The sequence below is a fragment of the Eubalaena glacialis genome, chromosome 14 (assembly GCF_028564815.1).
Source record: "Eubalaena glacialis isolate mEubGla1 chromosome 14, mEubGla1.1.hap2.+ XY, whole genome shotgun sequence".
Taxonomy (NCBI): Eukaryota; Metazoa; Chordata; class Mammalia; order Artiodactyla; family Balaenidae; genus Eubalaena; species Eubalaena glacialis.
This window is the reverse complement of record NC_083729.1, coordinates 1,059,622-1,082,334: the sequence shown is the minus strand read 5'-3', so window position 1 is coordinate 1,082,334 and position 22,713 is coordinate 1,059,622. Positions and strand designations below refer to the sequence as shown.

The following is a 22,713-nucleotide window of genomic DNA, read 5'->3' as shown; positions in this document are numbered from 1 at the left end:
AGGACTCCATAGAAGATATGTCTCTCTTTTTCTACTTTTTATTTTTTAGCTTTTTCTGGGCTAGTGTCCCCTACTCACATTTCTGTCCACTTGAATTCCACAAAGTAGCCTGCACCCAGTTTGAAACACACCGTGTTAGATACACAGAGGACACACCATGGATGAGACACAGCTCTGGCCTCCCCCCGGAACTCCCGACCCAGCCGAGGAGGGGGCGTGAGACAGCATGGCCACAGCGTGACCGAGCTCCAGCCCCCTGCTGTAGGCATCAGGGACCGTGGCCTCCCACAGACTTCACTGGGGCGACGCTTGCGCCGGTCCTGCGTGAGAGAGAAAACCCATGGCATTTTCTAAAAGCCGTCGTAACGGTCCACGCGGGAGACCAGGGCAGAAAGGAGGCAGTAGCAGAGGGACAGATTCAAGGAACACTCCAGAGACAGGCTGGCAGGACAGGCCATGAGAAGGAGAAAGGGAGGGAGATTGAGAAGACATCTAGGAGTCTCCCTGGTCCATGGCAAGGGCGTTAAACCGGTCATCAAGCCAGGGCCACGTCTAACAGGGGAACGAACGCTTGGATCTTTCCAACTGAAGCTGGAAGCTGTGTGTGACATTCCCGCAGGGTGCTGGAGGGCCAGCCTGGACACCTGGAGAAGGCCAGGCACACAGGTGGCCCTGTCTGTCCTCCGCAGTGTTAGTAGAAACGGGATGAAACTGCCTAGAGAGGAGACCTCGACGGAGGCTGAACAGCAGCCCAGATTGGGGAAGGCACAGAGGGCGGCGTGTTTGCTGGGAAAAGCTGGCAGCTGACATCTGAGAGAGAGGCACGAGCCGCAGAGGAAGCTGGAAGCGTGTAGGCACAGAGCAGCGCAGATCCCATCCCAGGGCCGGCCTGGGTGAGGACCGAGTGGGAGTCGGCAGGACGGGGCGGTCCACGCCGCAGGCGAGCACGGAAGGCGCGTGCCCTCCCCAGGGGAGCCTTAATAGTTGAAGAGTTTAGCATAAAAAGAAAGGAACGATGTATGTTAATTTGAGGGGAGGGTCGTGTGATGTGATAAGAAGATGACAGGGCGTCAGGAAAGGATGGGCAAGGAAAGGTCATTCCCTGAAGGAAGAGGAGGAGGGTGGGCAGGTCAGAGCGCAGACTGGGGAGGGGAGGGAGGGTCCCCCGGAGAGGAGACCCCAAAGCCCGCTCCAGCCGGGTCCCAGCACGGAGCGAGCCCCAGATCGGCTCTCTGCAGGGGGAGCACCGCCCGCCTGCACGGACGACGCAGCTGTGACAGCGGAGAAGACGCAGCCAAAGTGGACCTGGCCAGGGCTGAGGAGAGCAGGTGTAAGGGCCACATGCGGAGGACATAGGAGGGGGATTTCAGGGGAAAGAGGGAGGTTGTTCTGGAGATGAGAGAAACCGTAGGAAATAACAATTACGTAACGAGCTCGGGCAGATCGTGGTCACCTGGCGCCAGGTGACCCTCGCCGCAGGGAAGGTCCAGCAGCCTCGCTGCAGCTTGTGCCGTGGAGCTCGGACACCGCTGGGCTGGGGCCCGTGTTGGGGGTCGGCTCTCTCGACCCGGCAGCACTGCTCACCCCCCAGCCGCCCCCACAGTCCAGGGCAGCGAGTGGTCACTGAGGACCAGAAAGGGAAAGACGACAGGAGACAGTCCAGGCCCATGACCATGGCGGGGAAATCGGAATGCGGTCTTCGGGCAGTGGGCAGTAGCTTCCCTGCCCTACGGACCATGCCCTCCGTCTCCCACCCGGTCTCACATGGGGGCCCGCAGAGCACTTCCTCCCTCCCTCCCTCATAGAATAAATAAGAAGGTACCCAGTTCCTAGATGGAAAGTCATCATCTAATTATCTTCATCTAAAAATCAGGTTTGGGCTGTCTGTTTGCCCATGACCACCACACCTTCCTAATACTGCGTGCTTCCAAAGCAGAGGCATGTTTTTAAAACCACCGATCGACGTGCTGTTACGTGGCTAATCACTGCTCCGTGCTTACGGCTGGGAGTTCCGCGGGGAGGCCCTTGCTTTCCTGGCCCACTGGGGGCAGTTCCGTGCTCCCGCACCCCGAGCCCACAGCTCCCGCCCAGCGCACCCCGCTTTGCATGCCAGTCAGAGTCAGGTGGGGACAACCTTCTTTTCCTTCCTCCATGTGTTTCGCTGCCCATGCCCATCACAGACGCGTGTGGGACTGTCTGTTGTGAACTAACCCAGCCTTTGTTAAAATGATTGCATATTCTTGTGTTGGGACCATTTCTGTGTTTTAACGCTGGGCTGTTTTCTCTGCCTCTCCTTGTCAAGTTCTTGCCATGCATGAAAATGTTCTCAAGTGTCCTACTCCGGGCTGCACAGGGCGAGGGCATGTAAATAGCAACAGGAACTCGCACAGAAGGTAAGCAGAGCTCCTGCGTTCTGGGCTGCAGGGGGGCAGATCCCTGGCAGCCGTGTTCCCGCGCCCTCCGGAGGGGCGCGGCCCCTGCACGACCTGCCCCAGGGGAGAGGAGACCTGGGGACTTCTCTCAGGGAGCCAGGGACCGGGGAGAGCCGAGCTGAGCCGGCCCGGGGCGCGCGGCGAAGCCCAACGCTTAGATCCCTCGTTTGCAGACTGGAATTTCTCAGCTGTCTCCCCCCACCTTGCTGTGATGGGGTGACAGTCCCCCGGCAGGTGTCCTCCTTGAGGTCAGATCCCAGGTGGAACCATAAAGGTCTGCGGCGACTCCAAGGAAGGCAGTAAAAGCTCCGTTACCTTCCAGGGGTCGAGGGGGCCCTTCCTGTCTGCCTCAGACTGGTCGGCGACTAGAGACCATGAGGCTGAGCTGTGTGTGACCCCAGCCGGCCGCCCCCGTGACCCCCGCTGAAACACTGGTCATCAGCGTGGGCGTCACCAAAGTGCTGGCAGGGGTGCAAAGGTGCTGGTGGGAGAACACACCGCAGGAAAGGGGGCTAAGGAGGCAGACCCTTCCTTCCTGGGCTATGGCTGCAATTACACGTGCTCGGAGTCACACTTTTGCTCTGGGCAAATTCCAGTTCCCTTTTCCTATCTTATTCTGACTTTCGCTAAGTTACTTCTAATACTCAGTTCCTCTTTTTTCCAGTGGCCTGAAAGTGATTCTGTCAAATTTTTCTTTAACTGCCTATAGCTTCAGCTTCACAAAGTCGCATAAAAGCATATCTAAACGGAGGAGACTGTTATAAGTTTCACTGTAATTTTTGCTTCTCCGGTAAATTTGGTTACTTGTGTTAAGTTTATAATGAATGAGGTCGCCAACCTGTGCCCTTCAGAGATGCTCCTGGGCGTCCTCTGGAGAAGGGGGACATGATGGTGGGTTGGCAAGGCTCCTCCTGAGCCCTGTTCACGGGGTTTACAGCATCAGCTTGTCCATCATACGTCCGCAGAATCGCACGGCTTCCAGATGCCGTGTGTATGTGGATTAAGCCCCTGCAGTGTGTGCAGAGACACATACAGATACACAAACAGCAGACACCAGGGTTTCATGAAGAATCAGCTTAAACACCAAAGAGCACATCTGTTGTCTCTTCCCGTAAATATTTAGTGACAGAAAGCATTTTCCTGCAGCCTCGAGATTATTCTGCTTTCCCCCTCCCTTCTGTGTCTCTTCCTGGGGAGGATGTAGACCGGCTGGTCACGCTGCATCCCCCGTGCTGTGGTCAGCAGCTGCCAGAGAGCCCTGTTTTCAGGCGTTTGAGAAAACCATCCTACCCAAGCGGTTAATTCCTCAGCTCCAGAAACCGCAAGCGTCCCAGACGGCAGCGGTGTCTAAAATCTCATGTTGCCTTTAACAATACAGCCTTTGTGTTGCTGTCATTGGAAAGGACCGTGTGTCCTGCATGCACGGCACGGCCATCGGCATGGTCTGCCGGAGGCCAGGGGCAAACACCGTGGTGTCCCGTGACAGGCTTGGGAGCCTGGTGCCGCCCAAGGCAGAGGAGGGGGGAGGCGATGGGGGTGCTGTCGGAGTGCCTCGGAGGAGACACTCAGATCCCTCCTGTCATTGCAGCCTCTCCGGATGCCCTATTGCCGCAGCGGAGAAATTGGCAAAGGCCCAAGAAAAGCACCAGAGCTGTGACGTGTCCAAGTCCAACCAGGCCTCGGACCGAGTGCTAAGGTACCAGACACACATTCGGGATCCGTCCACGGCCGTCCCCAGGGGCCAGGCGCCCTTGCTCCATGAGGGGTGGCCGTCCTCAGTGGGAGTGGAGGGGAGCCGGTGCAGCTACAAGACCTCGCCGGGGTCACGACCCTCACCTGCGGCTCCATCCTGGGGCTGTGCGGGGGCAGCGCTCGTCACCCCGGGGTCTCCCTGACCCCGTGTGACCGTTCGCGCGAGAGAAGCAGACAGAGCTGTGTCTGGCTTTCTTTCTGGCCCTGACGCTTCACGATTCTGTAAAGGCTGGCTGAAAGGGAGGCTTAGAGAGTTCATGAGGTGCCCCAAGTAGTTTTACCTCGGTTTGGAGGCGAGGCACCCCTCCAACCTGCGGGGTGGGCTTCGTGTTCTCGAGGACGTCAGGGTAACAGCATCCCCTCCCCCGCGCGCAGGGAAGCCTCGTCCTCAGATGCTTCCGGCAGGCGGGCGGGATGGTGCCATTATCCCCACTTGACGAGCGAGGAAACCAGGCGCAGAGGGGTGAGAGGCCTTCCCGGAAACCACTCGGTCACAGGTGGCGAAGACAGGGAGGCCGCAGGCGTTAACCTGCTCGCCCCCCTGGACAGTTAGGATGGTTTTCAGGAGCGCAGGTGGAGGCGGAATGCTCTCTTCCGTCAGCGCTCATTTCTGCGTGTTCCCTTCAAGCCCTCATCCACGTGCAAACTGTGACCACCTCCGTGTATCCTGCCTGTTTAGTCAGTGTCACACCAGCAGCTTCCTCGTCTGTGTAATCGTACCTGTCATCCTCATAGCTGCTGGTACCCACGGGGGGAGGCGCCACCTGTGCTGGGCCTGGGCTCTGGCCCTGAGGCACTTAGTGTGATTCCAACTTTACTGTTAAAAGGAGAGCAGTAAACACACACACACGCACACACGCACAACTTTGCTTCTGTTAAATTATTTCTTTGGGATAAATCACTTGGAAGAAACCACTAGGCAAACGATACGAACACTTCTTTGGTTTTTTTCCTGTATTATTTCCCATCTTTCTGAAAGGAATTTACCACTGTCATTAAACTCCTTTTTATCTCACAACAGAAAAGTTAAAATCTTTATAGAAAATGAGAAATATTTCTCTAGACAAAAATAAGAAAATAAAAACCATCTATGATCCTACCATTTAGAGATAAACCCTCAGTAAAGTCTGGGGCGCAGAGATAAACCCTCAGTAAAGTCTGGGGCGCGTTCCTCTAGCTATTTTTATGCGTGGGCGTTGCCGACCTAACCTGCCCCCGGGGTGCCTGTAACTCACTCATCTTACAGGTACGCTGACACCAAATACATGACAGGCCCTCCCTGAGGGCCCCCTCAGCCCACTCTTGGTTACTGGGAGCATGACAACCTCCCCCCAGGCCCCCGGGGTTGTGTGCATTTGAGAAGGAATAGTTATTAACCAAAGGAAAGTTTGAGCAAAGGGAGAGACAGTTGAGGCTGAGGACTTCTGTTAATTTCCCTCCCCCACTGGGGACAGACCCCCGAGAGCTGGAAAGATCCCCGTGTCCACATCCTTCTGATGTGGGGTGGCCGCGAAGTGACTAACGCCTGTCCTGGGATCCGTATCAAGCTTACTTTCCACTGAGGAGCTCCGCTGGCCGCTTGACGCGGACAAGATACGTCTGAAATGGCAAACATCACCTTGTTCAGACAAAGCCTCCGCTCTGATCCCGAGCCTGTACTTCACAGCCTGGGACCCTTTCTTCATGTCATGCAGTGGGAAACCTTCTGTCAAGTGACAACAGAACAGAAGATCGTGGGCCAAGACTTGTGCAGCTGCAAACAGTTTTCTTCCCGAGCCTCCGGCTGCGTGGTGGGGAAGCAGCGTGGGGACAGGCCCGGAGGGAAAGAAGGACCCCTCCCACCGCAGGGGAGGCGTGGGGCTCGGCTCTGCAGCCTCCGAGGGCTCAGCTCAGGCACTGACGTCCCGGCCGTGAGCCAGGTCTGGAGGACCTGGTGTCCATCCCCGTCACCTTCACATTCCCCGGGATGTCTCCACGCAGGGGACGCTCATTCAAGGCGGGAAGACAGGAAGACAGGAAGGAAGGAAGAAAAAAATAATTTCAACCAACAGTTCAATTACTTAAGATTTTAAGAGTCTTTAGGCAGATTGTCTAACAGGAAGCCGAGACTTAGGTGAGGCCTACGGGCCTGCCCAAGGCCACACCCGCTCTGCAGCCTCCCAGCTCCCCGCCTCCATCACCTGCTCCGTTTTGTCACCAAGTGTCCCTTCCCGATGCCTGTGCTCCAGCGCACCCTCCATTGGAGCTGGTCCCAACCTCCTGAAGGCTCAGGGGTCGTGCCTTCCCCGGCCCAAGTCCTTTGGCCTTGCCTGCTGGACAAATGGACAGAGTCCCAATCTGGTCCCACCCAGCCCGTCTCCTGCTGTTCCCCCAGAGATGTTCCCCATTGTTCGACTTTCCTGGCATGTTTCCTACACCACCCTGGATCTTAACCTTGACAAACGCCACCTTCTCCCTTGAAACTGAACGGAATCTCACGGCCGGGAGTGTCCTCCATTCCCCAGGATTCTCAGAAGCTCGGGCTCCTAAAACAAGATCACATTCCAGGTGACCTTTGAAGGCAAGGCCTACAGCTTCATTCATTTATGACCCCCCCCACCACCACCCCGCTCATTGCCTGGCAAAATGCCTCAAATAATAGACGTTTAACTAATCGTTACATCATTTGGTTGATTTGAGAAGAAGTAAATAGGCTAAATTAATGAAATCAAAGTAAATGGGTTGGTAACTTGATAAAGTTGTTAACGTAAGGGGAAGTTTTAGGTAAAAACTCTAAAGGAATCTCTGCACTACTTTCTGTAAATCTAAAATTATTTCAAAAAAAGTTTAAAAATTCTGCCTATGAGATAGATAGATGGACACACAGAAGAAATAAGATAGGATATTAATGCATATGTAATTGAGAGTTCTTCCATTTAAATATTTTATTCCAAAGTATAGAAAAATGAATGACTACTAGGTAACAATATTGAGAGTGCATGTTAATATTTGTCAAAATACATCACTACGTGTTCCGTTTTATCGTCCAGCAGGATACGTTTTTATCTAGCTTCATCTCCACGTCCTTAAGAGTATTTCTTTCATTTCCTCGTATTTTGTTAAGGGAGTTTCTTGTTAGCTCACTTCACCGTGTGTAATGCTTACTCTCTGCAACCCCTGCAAAAGAAAACGCACGGATGTGAGATTTTTTCCCACGTTCACATCTCATATCTTCATCGTACCTCCCCAGACTCTGAAAAGAAAAAGAAAAAAGGGCAAAAGGTTAAGTATTTCATTTTCTGTTCTTTTTATTTCCGAAGTTGGCATCTAGGCAGATAGCTGATTTGAGGTTATATCATTACAGCACACTTGGGTTCTTCTCAGGAAAATGGAATTGGGATTTTAGCGAGAGGTCTGGTTCCTAACACAGCTAAGCAACGAGGTGCTCTGATTTTAAGACCAGCCGTGTCTCATGCGCAGCCATGAGAAAGCCAGCTGTGCACTGTCTCTTTTTGCTTCCAGGCCCATGTGCTTCGTAAAGCAGCTCGAGATCCCTCACTACGGCTACAGAAACAGCGTCCCCACCACCACGCCTCGCTCCAACTTGGCCAAAGAGCTGGAGAAATATTCCAAGACCTCGTTTGAATACAACAGTTACGACAGCCATACTTATGGCAAGCGGGCCATAGCTCCCAAGGTGCAAACCAGGGATATATCCCCCAAAGGATATGATGGTAGGAGGTGCACCCTCTTATACATGAGAGTCACGCTTGCCGTTGATAATGTTGTTATTGTGTATATCCATTTCCTACAAACTGCTGGAGCATGGGGGTCACTTGATGGGCAGCAAGGAAAGCACGCCGGCAGCCTAGGCTGGTTCCTTCAGCCCCAGGTGTGGGAGAGCAGGCCCTGGGGGAGGGAGGGCGATGCCCTTCCCCCATTATCCCCAGAGCAGAGCAACCGGCTGCTGGCAGGACATAGGGGCAGACAGCCATGGGCTCGTCTGCTTCATGCTGCTGCTGAGATGGTGTCCTCATCTTTACTAACTTCCTTTAATAGATGCCCCAACACAGACAAAACCAGGAGAGCCGGGGGTAGCTGCCCAGGGCTCTTGGATTTCATGAGAAGCTCTGTGTTCCCTCCCTGTTCTCAAGCTGGGATGCACGTCGCATTCATCTGGGGAGACTTTTTAAATTCTCATGCCCAGGGCTGCACCCCAGACCAAGTAAATCAGACTCCCTGGAGGTATTCCCTGTGTGCAGCATTTTTAAAAAGTCAGCCAGTGATTCTAACATGCAGCCAGGGGTACACAACTCCCGCGGGTCCCACCAGCCTCCTTCCAGCGGGCTCGGACCCAGGTGTGGGCCCTGGGGAGCCCCCTGTCCTGGCTTTGTAACTTTGTCACTGGCCTCACTTGTAGCTGCCACTACGAAAATAGAACCCATGAAACAGATAAACACTGCGTGCTTCACGGGACAAGATCGTTTACTTTAACTCATGCATATGTGAACCCACTACTGGGGTGTAAACTCTAAACAGACTAGGTCTCATTTCATCACAGAGCTAACTTGGTAAGTAGTTGAAGCACAGAGGGGAAGACTGCATTTCTGTGATTTTACTTATTTATCTAACCACGCTTCTACTTTAAATCCTAGGATATATGGACTTAGTTGGCAGATTTTACCAGTGGGGATGTGGGTTGTATGAGTTGGGTGATTCAGGAGTCTCATCTTGGTGTTCACCAGCAGAGGTGAGGGGAGAGGGTTTGAAAGATCTCGGAGCTGCTCTCTGAAAAAGATATTTAATTAAAATCACAACACTCAAAAAAAAAAAAAAATTTAAATTGAATGCTTGGGGAGTTCCAAAACCTTTTTACAATTCTACATTATTTTAGTCATTCTTTGCCTTAATAACAATTAATTTGTATGGTGAATGAAATGTAATATTTCTTTGATGTATCTCAGATTGATTACCCTTGCATGTATCAATTCTAAATATATAGGAACAAGGATGGAAGTGGGAAAAGGGAGTGGCTTAGGGTATAACAGAAAATAATTTGGGTTTTTTGTAATAACAATTTGCCAATTTCAGGCTTTGTTATAACTTCATTCGATTGCAAATGAGGGATCAAAAGAATTTGAATCCACATAATTAAGGATTGTGCTTGTAGGATTCCCAGTTCACTGACATTTTGTAGTGATCAAAGTGTAGTGGGCACTTTCGCCAGGTGTCATTGCTACATACATGTCTTGTTGTTGTTGTCCTGTGAGACCCGATTTCCTTCACCCCGTTGCTCTGGCTGGATCTGGGTGAAGTCGTGACCAGGAGGGCACGTGTCTGGTCCCAGTGCGCTTCCTCAGCTCTCCCATTTAGGAGCCATGTGGTATTAGATACATTAATCTTCCTGTGTGGTAGTTTCCTCAAGAGCAGAGGTAGCGATCGTTCCCCGCCTGCTGGCCGCGTGCAGCTGTCGCGAAGCTCAGCAGACAAGGCTAAAGAGGGGAACTCACGCATGTTAGTATCACTGGCATCAATTCTCACCCCCGGAAAAAACACCTGTTGTTGGAAATGGGCAGAGCCCTGCTCTTCAGGTGACCCACAAATAAACAAGAACACAGAACAGAAACTTCAATGCTAGATCTTCGAGAAACTAAGAAAAAGGGAAAGTCAGCCTTTACGACAATCTACTGAGAAGAAAACAGACAACTCCATTCCTCTTCCACAAGATCCACAGTCAAAACAACAAGGGAAGCGCCCACTAAGGATGAGATGGGTAGGCTTAGGTTTCTTGGGGGGTGTGAGCTGGGGAGAGCCATCCCTGTGCCCGGGTGACAGGCAGTGGACAACCACAGAGTGACCAGTGTCTGCAGTCACCCCCCAGAGGGCTGTCCCCAAGGCTTGCCTCAGGTGCACAGTGAACTGGGCCATTGCTCCCAAAGAAAAACAGTGAAATGAGCCTCCTGTGGGGCAGGGGAGCATAATGTCTGGGAGTGAGGAGCAGGGCCTGGACGTGCACAGTGGGATAGAAAAGCAGGACCCTTGCCTCAGGCTTTGGGTGTCATCCCTCAGCTTCCACCAACTGTGATCAAAAACACTCAGCAAACATTGATTTATCCACCTGCATTCTTCCAGACACTCAATAGTTGCTATCTGTCTGTCTCATCTACCTGTCTGTCTATCCACCTGTCTATAGATCTATCCCTCCATCCGTCCACCCGCCCACCTATCCATCCCTCCATCCATCCATCCACCATCCCTCCATCCATCCATCCACCATCCCTCCATCCATCCATCCACCATCCCTCCATCCATCCATCCACCATCCCTCTCTCCATCCATCCACCACCCATTCCTCCATCCCTCCCTCCATCCATCCCTCCATCCATGGGCCCACCTATCTATCCATCATCCATCTATCCATCATCTCTCTCTTCTTTCTTTCTCTATAACAAGTTTCAAGGAAGAGATTGTGGGTAAAGAGAAGACAGTGAAACATGTACTCAGGCACAGTGAAGCAAGGCGTCCATTCTGCCTGGAGGAATTAGCATGAGCTTTACCAAAGTGGCAAATTTTAAACTTGGTCATGAAGCTTGAGTGGAAATTACTAGAGGGCAGGAAACCCACAGGTGAGCGGGAGCTGCCAGCAGGCTGGTGAGGCTGAACTTTAGATGCACGAGAGGAGGGACAGGGGGACCCTGAGGCGGCGTGGAGACAGCTTCAGGTCGCCTGCCTCGGGGAGGAGGACACAGACACGTGGGCAGGAGGTGATGCCCAAGGGAGGCCGGCAGCCCCTGCCCCCTGGGAGCGCCAAGCCGGCACCTCCCCCGCCTCTCCCCCCATGTCTGTGTTTTATGGTGAGCTAAGAATGGCCCTTCCATTTTAAAACAGATGGAAAACAACAAAAGAAGGAGAATTAGAATCTCAGTGTTCAGAGCAGTTTTACTGGCGCAGGGCCACCTCACCCGTATGGCCGGTGGCTGTTTCCCAGGACGACAGCCGGGTGTGCGGTCCCGGCAGAGACCCTGTGGCCGCCAAGGCTCGACTGCTGCCAGGCCCTTCACAGAAGAATTTTCCGGGCGGGTCTAAGCCATCTCCGCTGTGTCTCTGGGCAATTTATCACCACCCTTAGGCTTTGTTTAAAACCTAGAAGTTCCCAGCCCTGAACGGGCCCCTCTCGTGAGCCCCTCTTCGTTATTCCCAGCTTCTAAATTCTCCTGAGCTCAACACTCTTGATCATCTTTGAAGCCCCCTCTGCTCCTCCAAAGCCTTGTCTCTGATATGCCCACCGCGCCCACCATTGTCTGCCCTCCCCTGGTCCAGGCCTCATCACTAGGTGGCCCGGGCTGGCCCTCCAGGGCCCCAGGACCCATCCTCCGGGCTGGGCCTCCCGCCCTCCCCCACCCCCTGCCACCAGGCCAGCTTCTCCTGGGAATACCTGCCCTCCCGCCCCCGTTCTCCTGCTCCATGCTCTCCCACATTCACCTCTGCTTCCAGAAGCTTCTCCCCCAGCCAGATCTCTCGGACAGACGCCCGCCTGCACTCAGCGGCCTCCTCCCAACCTCCTTAGAGCTGCCTGTGCAGAATAAGGGGCGCAGGCCCGCCCCTGCAGCTCTGGGGCCCACGGTCCTGAGGGTCAGCCCCGAACCCCACAGGCCGGTGCCAGCAGGGCAGACAGGAGAGTGCAGAGAACACTCAGCCAGCGAGCGCGTGCGAGACCAACCACGAATCCGGACTCTGATTAGACACGATAAACCGCGTGAGCAAACTGCCTTCGGGGTCACCGAACAGGACATTCTCACGAAGAAGCGGCTTTTATTCTGCTTAGGACTCTGCATCTGTATCTCAGTTTACTTACGGGAAAGCACAGCCGTGGACCCAAGTAAAGACTAGGAGTCGCTGCTACAAGTTACGCGGCGTGGACCCCTGAGTCCAGCCAGACCTAACGGGGCCAGGCCCCAGCTGGTAGCGCAAATCCTCGGGAGGCACATCTCTGGGCTGTATTCGGTTTTGTCTGCTTTTCGTGGAAATTCAGATTGGAAGGACACAGTTATCTACTCCCTACAGGAAATGTTATTTCAGAAGAAAGTGAGACACACGCACTTAGTAAGACTCTTACAGGCAGAGTAGATTAATAAGGTGGAAGGTGGTTGTTTCGTTTTTCTCATTTGTCGTATTTCGTCGCTATAAATCCCATGTCGCTTTTCTTTTTCCTGCACGAGAGGGCAGGGTACCTGAAGAGGTATCTCTCAATACGGTGTAAGGTCGGGAGGACCTCTGACGCTGTAAGTGCAAGGGTGTCGTTCTAAAGGAAAGCAGTTCCATCGCATGAGTTCAGTGACGTGCTGGTGTCTGGGGGGACAGTTAACACATTTTGTCTGCGGATTGATCGGAAAAAGCTTTGATTGAAAATAGCTCTGTGCGTGGAAAGAAAAAGAAAGTGCGTTTTGACTTTGTTCAAGGGTGGGGGGCTTCCTCAGTTCTGGGCAGGAGGTGGTAAGAGCAGCAACGGCCTTCCAACGCCCCACTGCTCTGCGGTGCCCCATGGTGTCCACGCCATGAGCCCCAGAAACTGTGACAGGTCATAAAAATTACTGACACTAACGGTTTCGTAAATATCTTACAAACAGGCGATAATTATTAAAACCAAAGACCTTCTTTACCAGAGATTTGAAGTATAGAGACTCATTTTCATTTGGAACAAAGTAGTACATGATTGATGGCCCTTAGTGAAAGGATGCTTGTGAAATGAATGCTGTCCTCACTTTCCTCCTGGGTCGTGTGAGCTGACAGGCCCATCAATAAATTGTCCAGAGTTCCATCACCTGCTAAAATTCGGGACGAGTCCCATCAACTCAGCGTAATCCAGGGGAAGTAGAATCTTTTGATTTAAACGTTTGGTAAAGTAGAGGCACTTTCCAGAACTTTGCTGCAACTTGCTGCGTAGACACACGTGTCCTGTTTGCTTTGCTTTAGGAACTGAAATTCCTTCATTTCAGAACAAAACTTTTTCCTTATTTATGTGGACCACATTTCTTTTACCGACCCAGTGTCTAGCCCTCACTAGGGGAAAAAAATCCCTCATAAGTGTTAGATCATTTCTCCCACAGTTTTTATATTCCTATTTTTATAACAAAATTGTAAACGATGTAAAGCCGCAAACTTTAGTCAATTTGGAGAGTCTTGTGAGCTGTGGAGTGGCCTTGCTGCCCCTGGTTTACAGAACCCAGTGGGCAGGTCCCCCTGCACGCCACCCCCGGCACCCCGGTCTCTGCTCAGACGTGAGACCCCCGTCTCCCCACTGCTCTGGCTGCTGCTTTGACGTGATGCTTTCATGGAGGAGAGAGGAGGGAAGGACAGACACATGGACAGTGTGAGGATGGGTCCTCAGGGCTCAGCTGACTCTGATTAGCAGAACAGAAGTAACTCCCTTACGAGTTACTCTTCGCGTTGGGCGGGTTTGAGGGTGTGGAAGCGACCTCCGGGTCCGTGCGAGGGGCAGCGACAAGGCGACAACTTCCCTGAGGCCGCCGTGCGCTCAGAGCATTGCCAAGCCACATCCTTGATGTCAGGAAAGCTCAGTCTTCCGTCCAAGGTCAAAAGGTATCAATAGTGAAAGCTTAGCTCTTCTATCACTTGTATAGGAATAGGGTGCTTTGGGGTAGTTCTTGGTGGTGCTGTGATGACCAACGGTGATGTCTGTGAGGCTGTGCTCACTTCCGGACCATACCTGAGTGGGCAGGAAGGAGGTGCTGAGACGCCTGTGCCGCACGAAAGGGTGGCTTGCCGAGGGGTCCCGGTGCTGCAGAGGGGTCTCCTGGCTCCCTGCAGGCTCTCCCCTCAGAGCAGTTCCTCCCTCTGCAGGGTCAGGTGAGCTGCTGACCCCTAAGCAAAGGGCATCCTGTGCCTTTAACGACCAGGGCCCATCCTAATCAATCATCCAGCAATCGTCTTCCCGTCCTTGTGTCAAAGGAGGTTGTGAACAGCCCTAGAAACCACGCTTGCTCTTGAGGGCCTGTTGGACTGTTGGGGAGGCTGGCTGTTCAGAAGGACCTGGGAAGCGGAGCCGGGGCGTGTGGAGGAGGGTCGTTCCTGCACGAAGGGCGGGGCTGCGGGCGGCACACGGGTGTCTGCCCGTCCCTGAACGCCTGGGCATTTGCCTTGGCTTATGTGAGTCCACACGTGTGTGCGGTCCTCTCCCCGTCACTGGCCCTCCCCCGGGGTGGCTCTTTATTAGAATCACAGAGGGAAGGGGTTTCTGTCGTGGTCTGGCCTGCACCCTGACTGGAACGCCACTCCCCAAAGCGCAGGTGCCCGCAGGCCCGCAGAGGCCCTACCTGTTCAGCTGGGTCACCTGCACAGGACAGTGAGCCCCAAATGGCCACTGTGGCCCCTCGCGGCCGGACGGATCATCCGGTCTCTAGCGGGATGAGGGGTCGACAGGGTCCCCGTCACCCCGGCGAGCAGATGACCGGTCATAAGGGGAGCCTCCCTCCGGCGGTGATCAGGCTGGTGCGGCCAGTCGCTCCCCACATCTTGGTGGCCGCTCCCTGACCGGGAGCGCGCCTTTAATGGTTACGCAATGCGCCCCCGGCCTCCTGCTTGAGAGCCACAGGCGCTCTTCCCGCTGGTCCCCAGCTCCGCCCGTCCAAACATACACCATGTGAAAAAAGGCAAAACGGGGGGAAAGCCAGACTTTCCTCGTTCGGGAGTCAGCGGGTCGGCGGGCGCCGCGTCCCCCGGGTACCTGCGCGCTGGCGTGGGCGCCCAGGGCGGGCGGGCGGGCGGCGCGGGCGGCTCTTCTGTGGCCGTGGCCCCGGGCGAGGGCCCCGAGTCATCCCCGTCCCCTGTCTCCCCAGCGAAGCGGTACTGCAAGGACGCCAGCCCTAGCAGCAGCGCCGCCAGCACGTACGCGCCCAGCAGCAACCTGAGCTGCGGCGGCGGCAGCAGCGCCAGCAGCACGTGCAGCAAGAGCAGCTTCGACTACACGCACGACATGGAGGCGGCGCACATGGCGGCCACGGCCATCCTCAACCTGTCCACGCGCTGCCGCGAGATGCCGCAGAACCTGTCCACCAAGCCGCAGGACCTGTGCGCCGCGCGGGTACGGCCCGCCGGCGCCCCTGGCGGGGGCCGGGGGCGGGGCCGCGGGCGGGGGCGGGGCCTCGGCGCGTCCCCACCGCCGCCGCCCGCGCCCGGCGGCCTCGGCCCGGCGGTCCCGCAGGCGCCTCCCTCGCAGGGGCCGGCGCACAGCGTGCGCCCCCCGGGCTCTGCTCGGAGGCGGCCTGACAGCGCGGGGTCCTGGGGACGCACTTTCCAGACCAGGAGAAATCGTCCGGTCTTCTAGATTAACGTGTCCATTTGGGACCCGGAGTCACTTCTGGAAACAGAAGGACACCACGCTCCCCTCCTGGCGGTTCCGAGCTGCACAGAGAATAGGAAGCTCGAGGAGCCGTGCGCCCTGGACCTTAAGCAGAGGAGGGTGGGCCGCGCCGCGGTCAGATGAAACGCGGGACTGCTCCCTCCCGCCCAGCCCTGGGGAACAAAGAAAGTGCAGAAATCCCGTTTCCCCACGGGTTCCCAGCCAGGCAATTACAGCCGGCTTCCATTAGTTCAAAACAGCATAGATGCCAAAACGGTGAGCAATACTTAGGGCGGTTCCTCGTCAGGGGGCTCCTGGCAAGAGAGGGCGCCGTGCGGCCGCCGCAGCGCGCAGGCCTGCCCGGCGAGACCACTAGGGGGCAGGCGACGCAGGCGGCGCGGGCGCCTCGTGCTCCCGGGCCCGTGAGCGGCACGCCGGCCCGCGCCTCCTCTCCAGAACAAAGGGTCCCTCCGTCGCCTAGTGCAGCTGGGCGTGCGCCTGAGCGCACAGCACTGACCCTAGTTGTTAGAAATAAGTGTAATTTGTATGAATGGAGAAAGGTCAGTAATCTTATGTTTTGCAAATGCTTTCTTCTCTGTTAGTATTTTTATTCCTAGAGTTTGGAGGAGTGTCAGGGGCATGCAGTTTCCGTGGAGATCAGGGCTGCTAAAATGCGAGGCTGGCATGGAGGAGATTCTGTTTAAGGGGGGAAAAAAAAAGACAGTAACCCCTTCCAGTTTTTTTCACTTTGTTAAATTTAAACTAAGACAGACAGAATTATAATCCAACACGATGAAGGCTAAGTTAGTATGAAAGCTGGAAACCAGGAGTGCACTTTGACAAGAAGAGTTCAGGCAGAATAATATGCTATAATTTATCAAGGTAAGAGCCCAAAGGATGGGGTTTTCATTCCAAGCATCTTCCCTCTGCTATTACATTCAGAGGAAAGAGCTGCTAGACATCTGAGTAGGCAGCAGGTTTCACGCCAGCTCTGAAATCAAATTGCTCAAGAGAGTGTAACTCTCTGGGGGAAAAAAAAAAAAATGGAGGATTGTCGGGGGTATTTTGATTTTTCTTACTCTGTCCTCCATCTGCCCTTCCTTCTCTCCCTCGTCCTGAGAGGCAGGCTCTGAGGAATTCTTGATCTGTTTAAAGCATCATTAAAAAAAAAAAAAAAAACAAAACACCCTGTACCTCTTCGTTTTTTCTAAAGCTGGTTGACGAAATTGCAGGTTTGCTGAACCATAGAGCAGGTCAGCCGTGATCACTGCAGCAGTGGTGTGTTGCGCTGTGATTGCACATCTTCCTGCTTAAAATGGAAAAGTCTCTCTCCATCATAGGTTTTGTATTAGAAAGTAAATTTTATGTGGGGATTTTTGTTTGGTTTGGTTTCCTACTATATACCCAGAGCCTGTGCCTGATAAATAAACAAATAAATATTTGTCCAAAAAATGGAAAAAAAAAAAAAAAGAAAGTAAATTCTAGTTCCTCTCCTCCATTCTTCTAAATTCTTGTGTTTTCCTCCACTCCAAGTCTTGGAGTATTAGCATCAGTGAAACTAAAGGAGAATTCTAAGTATATATACATTTTTAGGTATTTATGTATAATCTGTACACATACACACACATACATTTCTGATCTCTTAAGAGGTCTTTGAACTGGGATAGAATTGAAATTAGGCACTTGTTTTTCTTCTGGCCAGGCTTATTTCATAAAGCAGAAATGTATTAGGAAGAAAACATATAGATCTCTGATAGGTAAGTGATAGAGAGATGATAGATAGTCGATAAGAGACAAGAGAATGAGAGACTGATAGGTGATTAGTAGATAATAGACGGATGCGTGCATGCCTCTGCCAGCCAATTTCCCAGCTGCGCGTGGGGAGCAAGGCAGATGGGGGTCCACGTGCGCTCGCCTTGGGCACTTATACACGTGAGACTGCAGTGAGCAGTTTCCAGTTTGAACTGTGTCCTGGCGGAAGGCAGGGCTGTGGTCTGGGGGATGGATTCTCATGGTCCCTGTGTCCTTCTGTCCCGCAGAACCCTGACATGGAGGTGGATGAGAACGGGACCCTGGACCTGAGCATGAACAAGCAGCGGCCGCGAGAGGGCTGCTGCCCCATCCTGACGCCCCTGGAGCCCATGTCCCCCCAGCAGCAGGCGGTGATGAACAGCCGGTGTTTCCAGCTGAGCGAGGGAGACTGCTGGGACTTGCCCGTGGACTACACCAAAATGAAGCCCCGGAGGATAGATGAGGATGAGCCCAAAGAGATTACTGTATGTCCTTTTCACTGACTGCCCCCCCTACCCCGTCCACTCAGCATGTGAAGTTGGCACCACTGAGGGAAAATGCCCTTGGCACACGCCTTAACAGAAAATGTCTTTCGTCTTGAAAAATGACCTTTAGCTGACTAGGGCTTAGAAGACACTTTTGGTTGACCCAGGAGAGATTTGGCACTAACCCTGATCAGAGTGAAACAAACCATTGCCTCCTTTAAATGATGAATTTTATTTTCTAACACGTGTGTTTTGTTGCAAACGATTTCTGTAGGAAAATGTGTAAACAGCAGTTCATTTTTTCTGGGTGATAAATTGATAGAATGCAGGGTTTTCCTTGCAGGTAGGGAATTATAATGAGACTCTTAAATACTTAAAATGATTAATTCTGTGCGATTAATTAGCTGGCTCATTGAAGCAAAGGACAGGGTCTGTTCTCTAAGAAACCTAAAATACGCAGAAGAGCCTACCTACCCCAGCCTAGAACAAATCATTTTAGTACAGTCACCTGAATCTTTGTTGACTATAATACTACCAAAACACCTATGTCAAGGACATATTTTTGAAGTAGTTACAATTTTCAAATTCAGATCATTAAAATAGTTATCCTTTAGGCTAAGAAAATAAATGAAAAAAAATGGTCTTTATTAGACTGACTTTTCCTCCAGTGCTCAACTCTGAAAATTATGACATCTTCTTTATTCTCTGAAAAATGAAAATTCTTTTTGAACACAATAGGGAGACGACCATCCAAGCAATAGCATCTTACAGAAACAGGGAGGTGGAGAAAAGGGAAACATTAGCTATTTGTAGGAATTGGCAGGGAAGGCACCTGTTTATAAGGCCATTACATCAAAAGCTTATTATGTTTATTCTTCAAACTGATTTAAGTATCCAGGCATCTTAAAGGAGAATAGAATCTGAGTGGCAAGCTAAATTCCAAGGTATTTTTTTTCTCCTACAGTGTTAAATCGTTACTACCAAATAAGGCATGGTAGTTGAATCTTCGAATTTATTTTAATTAAAATTAAGCCCCCATAAAAGGACAGCAGTATTTCTGTCATAAGGTGTCACACAAGTGAAAACCCTTGCACTCAAGAAACACGTTTACTGAACATCGCCACCTGTAGGAACTTCTAGGTTACTGCAAGGGCCCCAATTAGCCAAAGTAGGTACATTCTATTTAAAAACAAAAAAAAATGTTGCCTAAGAGTATTCTAAAATCACAGTGTCAGTCTAAACTGGTCTTCCCTTGCCTTGGGACTTACAGCACATACAATACTTCTGTAGTGTAGAATACTTACCAAAGATTGTTAGAAGCCCCAGTCTAAAATATCTTTGGATACAATGCTTAAGCTCTGTCCAGTGATGTTGGATAAAGTGCCGTAGGTCTTAAACCCAGGTGAGCAAGGTCCGCTGAGCAACCTCTCTGGCTGCCAGACCGCTTATCTGTCCCTCCTGTCGGTACAGCTGCAGGAATTTGAATAAGGAATTTGAATTTGCCCACTGACAGGTTACCCTAATTTTAGGAATTTAGAGCAAGTGATGAGAAATTAAAGTCCCCCAGAGACAGAGGTACTCTTTGAACGAAGTTGGGTTTGCATCCTCAGGATGAGGGTGCATCGTGACTTTAAGGGTAAGGTTGGGAGAGGTGGACAATTCAGGGCAGCCACCCCCCGGGGGGACGCAGCCTCTGGTCTGTGTATCCAGCCGTCATCGGTGTGGCCCTGAAGCTGTGTTTTGCCCGCAGCCGGAAGACTTGGATCCCTTCCAGGAGGCTCTAGAAGAAAGAAGGTACCCGGGGGAGGTGACCATCCCGAGCCCCAAGCCCAAGTACCCCCAGTGCAAGGAGAGCAAGAAGGACTTGATAACGTAAGCATGACGTGAGGTGAAATTATCACTCTTCTGAACCTTCCCTTTCTTTGGCTTATCTTTAAACCGGGTCTGTATATGCCTTGCCGTTTGAGCATGCGACATGCGCAGCGTACAAATGTCCCCAACTGCCAGTCGGGTAGAGCGAGAGGCCAGCCGTGGACGCGCTTGTTCTGAGCGATGCTCTGTGCTATGGAGACATCATTTCCATGTAATCCCGTGCATTTTGCAGCTTTTCTTCAGGGCGCTTAAATCCCCGTGCAGACATTGCAGCTAAACTGGAAACAATGAAACTTTTTTCAAGTTTTTTTTTTTGAAACATACTTACTATTTTGGCTGTTTTTGTTTTTGTTTGGTGGCAGATGTCCAACACCAAGGTGTGATGGGAGTGGTCATGTGACTGGTAATTACGCCTCACATAGAAGGTGTGCCTTCATTTTTCTCATGGTGGATTCTGTCTTTTCAATTTATTGTTTTCAGCTTACCTCAACAATGCTGTCCAAGTACAAACGTTGAATTATGTGTCACCCCTTTAAGTGCTATATGTTGACCTTCAAAAGCATGCTAATTGACGTGTTGTATAATGTCTTTTATTTTGAAACAAACTACCTGAATTTGGAAAATGACTTACAAACATTGAGACAAAAGAGCACAAATATTTGAATCTTATTTTTTAAAGTTTCTGGAAAGACATGTTTCCTTAAATTTCTATGTAAACGTGAATTAGTTAATTATACCAACAAAATTCAATATACAGCACTTGCCCCATCGCTTTTCTGCATTCAACTTTTTAATTTCAGTTTTATGTTGTGTTTGTTCGGGAACGTAAGCTGGGCCTCGGGGCTACTCACCTGACTCTTCCGCCCTGTCTTACAGTCTGTCGGGCTGCCCGCTGGCTGACAAAAGCATTCGAAGTATGCTGGCCACCAGCTCACAAGAACTCAAGTAAGATTTAACGAAAATCCTTCTCTTTCTAAAATCTGTTCACTTGGTAGTAACAAAAAGGACGTGTCGTTTGAAAAGAAAAAGTGTCTTTAAAAAGCCACCTGTGTGCATCAGCGCCTCAATTCAGCACACATGACTGGTCTTCAGGATTTTAGTCACTTCTCTGGACAATCCATCTGCCTTTTCCCTCTCATTTACCTCCAGCTTTTTCATATCGTATCCTTCTTCTATCTTGAATTTTCTAAAGCGTAGGTATTTTCTCTCCAGATATGCATGCACGTGGAAGGGAAGTTTTACAGAGTTACTCAGACTTTTAGGAAGTGATTGATCGTAATGTAAAAAGTCAAAAATTGATTTCTTAAAAGTCAGTAGTTAATATGATCACTTTAAAAATGGATATTTAAATAGCACGAATGACAAAAACCCACCATGACCGTAGCTAATTCCTTCAGTATACCGTGGTTATAGCTAATGAGACTCCTTAGGGCAGTGATAACTCACAGTTAACTAAGGCTTTTACCAATGCACAGACAACACGGCCCTCTCTCTCCTCTGAGCCTGTAATTTTCTCTATCTTTTCAGCATGAATCTGGTCAGCTACATTTACACCACCAGACTAAGGGTTTTCTTCTTTGTGTGTGTGTGTGTGTGTGTGTGTGTGTGTATACACACACGTATATATACACACATATATATATACACACACACATACATATGCACATATATACATCCATATTCAGTTACTAGACAGGTTTTGGAAGAAGTCAATCCAAGCCATAGACAGCAGATTAAGACCTTTGGTCATCCAGTTAGAATGGATATTCAGGTGTCTGTAAGGAAAGAAGGGCAAGACTTGAACATTCCACAACATAATGAGAACCAAGATTCCCAAATAACTGTTTTTAATTACCTGCCTGTTATAAAAATCGTCACGTCAACTTGCTCGGCTTCCGTTTTGTTTGGAAATGGCTTTATTTCCAATGCAGAGAAAATTCTGTTTTCAGACCCTGTTGGATTCCTTTCCCAAGGACCCCACCCCCTGCTCCCACTCCCTCGAGACAGACCAGGGCGTCCGCAGAGTGCGGGCTCTGTTTCACACCGTGTCGTTTTTTACAGGATCCCCGTCCGGGGCCCTAGCGCCATAGATCACCTGCTCATGTTCAGTGACCTACTGAACTAGCCCTTCCGGCCCGAGACCCTGGGAGCTCTCTTCATGGCGTGTAAACACCAGGAGGTCGCCCTCTTACTTAACAGCTGTAAAGTCTGTAGCCATCCTCACGGTGCCTGACGGACAAATAGCTTTTAGAACCTCAAATGGACAGAATTAGCAAGAACCACCCAGGCCGCTGTGTTAAGACCTCCTTTTTCCATGGCTTGAAACCATACTCCCCTCACGATCAAAACGTGGTTAACTGCACTTAGAACTTGGCTAACATCAGAACGTGGCAACTTCCCTTTGACTCTCTTGATGAGGAATGCTTTGCCATCTCCAGTTCCAACAGGCCTGCTGTAAACAGGGAAACAGCCTGTGGACGACTTGCATCTAGTGTGGCTTCTCCTTGGTGGTCTCCAGACCCCAGAGACCAGAGTAGGCTTCTGATGGGTCTGGTTTTCATGGCTTTGCATCCTCTGACTTTGGGCTTGGAAGGTTGTGTTGATCTGAAGTCCCAGGCAGACCTGCTTCTCCTCCGGTGTTGGCACTTTCTTCTTGTCGTGTCTTCTTGGAAGATGGTGTGATGGTCCATACCATCTGCATCTTCAGAGTGGTGTCCGAGTGCCCTTCACATCCTCCTGGGCGGTGTCGGACCGTCTGTTCCCTCCTCCCTCCCTCCTCCTGGGGGTGGGGGTGGGGGTGGGAGGCGAGTATCTTCCAGAGGGCGATGGCCTCTCCTGATTTACACTGATCTAAAGGCCACAGTCACCTGTAACTTGTCTTTGCAGCAAGTGAATCCCACTTCAATTGACCCTTTTTCTGGGAAATCCAAACTTGACAAATTTTCTGAAATGATTTAAGAATGGATCTTCAAAACTAGGGATTTCACTTACATGTCTACTATAAATAGTCTGACCATTTTTACTTGATGAAAAGTCTTTCTCA

The 22,713-nt window shown here is 51.4% G+C and overlaps 1 protein-coding gene across 3 annotated transcripts in view; it reads left to right on the top strand.

Moving 5' to 3' along the window:
* Positions 1–22,713, top strand: part of MYT1L (myelin transcription factor 1 like) — a 134,819-nt gene that overhangs the window by 47,845 nt on the left and 64,261 nt on the right. For all 3 annotated transcript variants that reach the window (XM_061168841.1, XM_061168840.1, XM_061168842.1), the window contains exons 7-14: positions 2,303–2,393; positions 4,021–4,128; positions 7,686–7,897; positions 8,188–8,190; positions 15,020–15,264; positions 17,562–17,798; positions 19,549–19,670; positions 20,547–20,615. In XM_061168841.1, the coding sequence (XP_061024824.1) occupies positions 2,303–2,393; positions 4,021–4,128; positions 7,686–7,897; positions 8,188–8,190; positions 15,020–15,264; positions 17,562–17,798; positions 19,549–19,670; positions 20,547–20,615 (1,087 nt within the window). The remainder of the gene's footprint in view (positions 1–2,302; positions 2,394–4,020; positions 4,129–7,685; positions 7,898–8,187; positions 8,191–15,019; positions 15,265–17,561; positions 17,799–19,548; positions 19,671–20,546; positions 20,616–22,713) is intronic.